Source organism: Onychostoma macrolepis, chromosome 22, assembly GCF_012432095.1.
Source record: "Onychostoma macrolepis isolate SWU-2019 chromosome 22, ASM1243209v1, whole genome shotgun sequence".
In the NCBI taxonomy this organism is placed as follows: Eukaryota; Metazoa; Chordata; class Actinopteri; order Cypriniformes; family Cyprinidae; genus Onychostoma; species Onychostoma macrolepis.
Window position 1 is genome coordinate 23,960,507 of NC_081176.1, and position 7,403 is coordinate 23,967,909.

A 7,403-nucleotide genomic window follows, 5' to 3' on the forward strand; every position below is an offset into this window, starting at 1 on the left:
TCATTTGCATTCTTAATCAGTGAACTGAAATGTGAGTGAGAGAGAACTAAGGTTGTATCATCAGGAAACATTACTGGAGTAAGAATATTTGAAACATTTGATAAGTCATTTATATAGATAAGAAATAGTAATGGCCCAGGTATGGACCCCTGAGGAACCCCACAGAGTATACTTGCTTTGCTAGAATAGAAAACCTTAAAACAAACAAACTTGTCTTCTATTAAAATGTAATTCTTCAACCATTTAAATGTAAAATCATGAAAACCATATTTATATGACTTTTCCGATAAAATATAATGATTAACTGTAAAGTTTTACACCCACAAACAGATGCTAAACTTCAAATCTCTAATTAAATTAACCATCTTTATAGACATTATCAGTGTTTTACCACTAACTTGCAGTTCTCTGCTAATGTCTGCATTGACATTTTAGTCATGGGTGATATTTCCATTGAGTTTTGCATTCTGTTTTCACAAATTTGCATGTTTGTAGTTTCCAGAGATAATAGTATCTCTCAAAACCTGTTTTCAAAAGTTTACATTTTCATGCCCCCAAAACGCTGTTGTCATGTAAGTGATTAGCCAAAATGCATAAACTTTTTTCGTCTTTTTTTTTTTTTAAACCGTGGAAAGGCTCCATGGGTGTTAAAGGTTCTTTATGAAACCATCAATGCCAATAAAGAACCTTCATTTTTAAGAGTATAGAAGCATTGTAAGTTCATGTTAACTAAAATTGTTGACTACTTTTAACAAATGGAAGCTTATTCTTAACTGTTAACCAGATTAATATTGTAGGAGGACATGTAAAGGGAACTACAGACTTTTTTTTTTCAGTGTTTATAGTTAAAAAAATAAATAAATAAATCCAACCAGTATTTCATATAATGTTTATACAGTCATTATACTACAGAAAATAGGAAGAGCATTTTATCATTCACATCTAGCCTCACACATGGCTTGGAGTACACACACACACACACCTCTGTTCTCCGTGAGGGACAAACTGTTAGAAAAAATTAGCAGAGCAACATATTTTGTACCACCAGAGTAAACATCTCAGAGAGTTAATGTGCCAGATTTTTCTGAGCCAGAACTTCTGGCTTTGGTGAGGTATATAGTTTCACTTAATTCACCCTTGTGCTTTCAGAGAAACTAAATTAAAATGTGTGAAAAACTGTTTAAGAGTATAGTGATTTTTGCAATTTAATATTAGGTAACAGTATCTCAAAAAGTAAATAATAATAATACATTTTAAAAAGTAATTTGTGGAAAGTCCTCTTATAATTATATTGGAAAATGTTTAAGCCCCACCCACAGTTCATGAGAAGGAACAAACTCGGGTACTTCAGGAAAAAAATAACATGCATCTTTCAGCGGTTCCTTTATAAAAGCAGTCAAACACGCAGTCATGGCGATCGTAAGCATGTGGAAGAGGTACGTTCACCCGTTTTTATTTGCTCTTTAAATTGTGCTTTTCACACAGACACACAGTCCAGGAATGGGACAAGTTAGGGACTAATTAGAGCCTTGTTGGTATCATTCTATATGTGAAGGATAGATTTTATAGAATATATATAATGATGACTGTCAAATTTTGATAGTCTACATTTCTGTTGATCTCTATAACACCTATATTGCTGCATGTTAAAACTGACAGTGGTCACAGTTATTGGATTCTTAGTTTTAATTTTAATTTTGATGTGCTTTTTCATTTTAATTATTTTATATGTATATATATATATATATATATATATAATATAATATTTCTGATTAGCTTTATATTTATTTCAGTTTTAGTTTTGGTAATTTTAGTACTTAAACTTAAGTTATCTGCCAAAGCAACATATCTAATTTCCAAGCTTTTCATAGTTTTTCATCTACTATTTATATTTTACTTCCACTTTCAAATATTGTTTTTACTTCAAACTTTAAAATGTTTCATTCACGAAAATTATTTATATATATATATATATATATTTTTTTAAGAAATTAGTTTTTATTCAGCAACGATTTGTTAAATTGATAGAAACAGTGATAGTAAAGATTGATATTATTAGAAAACTTCTCTATTTTGAATAAATGCTGTTCTTTTTAACTTTTTATTTATCAATGAACCCCAAAAAAGTATCACAGGTTCCAATAAATATATATATATTTTTTTTAATTAAGCAGCACAACTGTTTCCAACACTGATAATAAATCAGCATATTAGAATGATTTCTGAAGGACCAAGCATTGAAGAATGGAGTGTCAAGGTGACACTTGGGCTTAAACAACTAGTATGATAGTTTCATTAAATAGGGTAAATGTACCTATTAAGCCCACCAAAATCTACATTGAGACATTTTTAGTGCACAAGATATTGGTTTCAGTACAAAAAGTTATGTTAAAATAAAATATTAATCTCTCACACAACAATATTTAATTTTATTTTAAATGACAAAAGCATTTCAATTAAGATATACATCATTAAATGCAAAAAGTCTGGCTGTGCTTAATGGGTATATTTTTGTACCCATTAAGCACAGCCCTGTTCCCATTAAGCTCACATCATGTTTTATTAAAAATTCTTGTTTATTTTAAGGAAAATTTTTAAAGAATAATTGTAAAAATAATTTTTTTTGAAGGTACAAAGTCAATCACAAAAAAAAAAAAAAAAAAACATAACACTAAAATCAAGCAATTAGAAGACTACAGCAAGTTATGTCAAATAAAATATATGTCAATAAAATGTATTCATTTACTCCATGTTTTATACCTCAACTAAGATTTATTATTTGGGCATCATAAGAAATTGCTGGGGAACTACATACAGTAAACATATATTTTTATAGTTTAACTAAATTATTAAAAATTATTAATTGGTGTTTATCAATCACCTATAATAGAACATATAATAGCCTTTATTTAATAATCTTCATTTATAACGTTTTTCATACAAACTAAACACAGGAATTAAGAAAAAAAACCTACATCTTGGATGGCCTGAGGGTCAGTAAATTAACAGCAAGTTTTCATTTGTGGGTGAACTATCCCTTTAAAGCTCCATTTGACACATTACATATGTAATACAACTGCAAAATTCAGTTTAAACTTTGTTTAATGAACTAAGAAAAAACTAAACAAGCTAAACAAAATGTTAGCAAACAAACATTTACAAATATTATTACTTTTCACAATTACATCTTTAACCCAAATAAAAATATGAACAAGGTGTTACAGTATATAAAATCAAATCACCTTTATTTATATAGCTCTTTTTACAATACTGATTGTGTCGAAGCAGCTTTACAGAGTCAAACAGGAAAACAGTTTGTCAGTAATGCAGGAGAACATTAACAAGTCATTTTTCCAACTGAAGTCAGTTCATTGGTGAATATAAGATGTAACAGTCTCTGTAAGCTCGTCCAGATCATTGGCAGCAGCTTCAAAAGCACTCCAATCAGTGAGGTCGAAACAGGCTTTTAAATCCTGCTCTACTTTCATTAGTCCATCTTTTAACAGTTCTTAATACGGGTTTAGCTGATTTCAGTTTCTGCTTGTAGGTCGGCATAAGATGAACCAAACAGTGATCAGAGAGTCCTAAAGCTGCCCGTGGGACAGAGTGATAAGCATCTTTTATTGCTGTGTAACTGTGATCCAGTGTTGACCTGAACAATACTAACTATTTCCAAGGCTTAAAGTTCTCCGGCACTGTCTTGGATTTCCGGCGTGCAGCGTTTGGCTGCGAAAAAAAAAAAAAAAATCCTGCATGTAAAAAAAACTTGTTGATATCACTTTCGAGTCCATGAGTTCGCCTACCAATGGTATGAGAGCAGCAAAGCTTTCACTCTCAACCAAACTAAGATTACTAGCCAATCAGAATTTGTTGCTCTTATGATGAACGCGCATAATAGTATCCAATTGCAGAGTCGCAGAAAAGTTGTGAGGCGCAGTGGTCAAAGATGTCCTTAGCACATATTTACATAGAAAAGCTAATTAAAAAGCAGCGGAGCTTTGTTAACAACGCAGAATAATCATGTCATCTCCATAAGAACGATATGATTGCCCGAACAAATTTACCGGGATTTTTGAAAAGGTCCTGTTCACACATGATGTCTTAATGGAAATTTACCGGTAATTTACCAGTAAAGACTGTATGTGTGAAAGGGGCTAAACTCTTCCTCTGCATATGCTGTGAATATGAATTGCTTAATGATCATCTGGGAAAATAGTGTTTGTAACGTAAATCATTTATAAACCTTTGCCAACACAGGAGAATACATCAACCTAATTCTAAATATGCCATTTTTTGTACATCACGATTTCAAAATAAAAGTTTCTGAGTTTGCATGTGGCCAAATATTAAAATTTAAGGGATTTAAACATTGTTTAATCACGCTGTAATGAAAATTTCTTAAAAATAGTATTAAAATATTGTCTCGTTCTAGTGAACCATGTATCTGTATTTTGTCTCATCTTGTGAGCTAAGTGTATTGTCTCACCCCTAGTGTCAATAAGCGGTGATATAGCTCATAATTTTCTAAGTGTATGATATAGCTTTCATTCTTCAGGTCAACCATATATTCATGAAAAAAATAAATTAAAAAAAAACAAAAAAACAATTTGAATAAGGAAAGCAATAACTTTGCCATAGTATCCTTTCAAATGTTTAGTATCCCAACCGCCCCACCCCAAATAAAAACATTAAAAGTGTAGTATTGTTCTAAAAATTCATATTTTCAGAAATATAATTAGGACTGAATGTGTCAAAAACAAACCTGAAGGAGATTACACAGACATTTAACCTTTTGCTTCTCTTTCTTTCTCAGGTGCTGTTTGACTCAAGATAGAGATTTAATATGTCACATTAAAACAGGTTTTGTTCTGCTGGTCACATTGACATTAACATTGTTTGTCATCTCTTGTATCTACGTTGTCTTGTTTAATCCACTCAAACATCCTCACATCTGGTTTAACCCTGTAAATCAAACTCAGTCCTATAATGTGTTGACTGAGGGCTCGTCTGGCAAAAAATTTGTCTGGAATTTTTTAACTACTCCACAAATCTTTCAAACAACTACCGCACAAAAAAATCATATTTCAGTGTATCATCATGTGGCTCATCCAAGGAACTATCACTTCATCCTAGATGAACCTAATAAATGCAAGCAGGATCCGTTCCTGGTCTTGATGGTCCCTGTGGCCCCCCATCAGCGGGAGGCTCGTAACGCCATCCGGAGCACATGGGGGAATGAGAGCTCAGTGCAGGGAAAAGCAGTGCTGACTCTGTTCTTGGTGGGTTTGACTGGAGGAGCTGAAGCTCAACAGCAGCTGGAGGAAGAGAGTCGACAACACAGAGATTTACTGCAGAGCAACTTTGTGGACTCCTACTTCAATCTGACCATAAAGACGATGGTGATCATGGACTGGTTGGCCACTCGTTGCTCTCAAGCGACTTTTAGTATGAAGGTTGATTCTGACATGTATATAAACCTGGAGAACCTGATGAGCCTCTTACTGTCACCCAACACACCCAGACAGAACTACATCACAGGCTATTTGATGTGGAACCAGAATGTCATTAGAAACAAAAAATCTAAGTATTACGTCTCAGAGGAGCTGTACCCCGAACCAAAATACCCCACGTATGTTTTGGGAGTAGGATATGTTTTGTCCAATGATCTTCCCCAAAAAATAGTTGAGGCTTCCAAGGACATGAAGCCATTTAACATAGAGGATGCATATGTGGGCACTTGTCTGAAGCGGTTGGGCATAAAACCCTCACGTTCTCCAGATCCTTCTCAGTTTCGAACCTATATGAAGGATTCTAAAGGTCACGACCTTTCCAAGGTCATTATAACAATCGCAAGGTCACCGAAGCAGATAATAGAGTTCTGGCAAAGTGTGAAGAGACACAAATGAACTGATAAAACAGCATGCAAGGAACAGGAAGACACAACACGTCTTCTGTAAACACATGGCTATACACTTTACTGGAAGAGGAAATATATCCTATATGCATGTGTGTATATATGCATATGTGTGTGTATGTGTGTCTATGCTTTCCATATTCAAATTCACAAAGTCTTCACTCTCCTTTTCAGCTCTTGTTTCGGGACACACCAAGCCGACTTTAAAGAATTAGCGGCAATGAAAGCCGACGGTGTTGTGGTCTCGCGTCTGCGGGCGTCTGGACCAAAAACTGGGCTTGAACACACTGCAGACTACATCCGTCTGCAAACTAACACGTGTGTTCTGCGCCTGTGTGAGAGGAATTAGCTGTCTATATCAGCAGCTATCAATAGCATATATTCATCATTCAAAAATAGAAACCGAAACCAGGATATACGAGATATAAGCAGAAATAGGAAACGTAAACAAAGCTGCTCTTTCTTACCATTTTGAATATCAGTTATGTTGATAACTTTATTCATTTTAAGCGGCTCATGCTGTTATGAAAATATTTGCATATTGGAATGTTTGGGTAATATCAGGTTACATGAGAACAGCCTTCTCCCTGTGCCACCTTTAGGCTTTACTTACTTATTTTAATAACTTTTGCGACTGAACATCCAATCAGAGTTCTCACTCGCAAATTGGGCAAACTGACGCTGAACACACAAAGGAAAAAATAGCTCGACAAACGCTTGGTGTGTCCCGGCCTTAACCGAACCAGTTGATTGTCTAACAGTATTTACCTTATGCGCCAGAGAATCAAATCTTTAGACGTCTGCGTTTTGGCGCTAACTCTGTCTATGCCATTGCTGTCAATAAATAAATGTGTGTTGGATCATGGGTCGCGGAAGTGGGGGGGCTGTCCGGGCTGGGCACGGGTTACTTTTGAGGTCTGGTAAAAATTTGACATGGGCTACAAAATGCAAAGCTATAGACTGATGTGTATGCACATTTAACCATTAAAAAATAGTTTTCAGAGTCGTGGGAGAATCGTGATCTATATTCTAAAAATCAATAAATCCTAGCTTAAAAATATATAGGCTAATATATCTGCCATCGAACTATACTGTTAGTGTTTCTAATATTAAAATATACAACCAGAATTCCAGAAATGTTGGGACGTTTTTAAAAAATTTGAATAAAATGAAAACTAAAATACTTTCAAATCACATGAGCCAATATTTTATTCACAATAGAACAAATGTTTAAACTGAGAAATTTTACATTTTTATTCCACAATCTTTTTATGCACTCTTTCACAGATTGGAGAGCCTCTGCCCCTCTTTACTTGTGAGAGACTCTGCCTCTCTAAGACATCCCTTTTATAGCTAATCATGTTACAGACATGATGTCAATTAACTTAATTAGTTGCTAGATGTTCTCCCAGCTGAATCTTTTCAAAATGTCTTGCTTTTTCAGCCCTTTGTTTCCCCTGTGCCAACTTTTTTGAGACCTGTAGCAGCA

The 7,403-nt window shown here is 34.2% G+C and overlaps 1 protein-coding gene across 1 annotated transcript; it reads left to right on the forward strand.

Annotated features, from left to right (window-relative positions):
* The first annotated feature begins 76 nt into the window (after positions 1-76).
* LOC131529608 (beta-1,3-galactosyltransferase 2) lies at positions 77-6,021 on the forward strand. Its single transcript, XM_058759380.1, has 2 exons — positions 77-1,436; positions 4,814-6,021. The coding sequence occupies exons 1-2, from the start codon at positions 1,411-1,413 to the stop codon at positions 5,904-5,906; spliced, it is 1,119 nt and encodes a 372-aa protein (XP_058615363.1). The 5' UTR covers positions 77-1,410; the 3' UTR covers positions 5,907-6,021.
* The last annotated feature ends 1,382 nt before the right edge of the window (positions 6,022-7,403 follow it).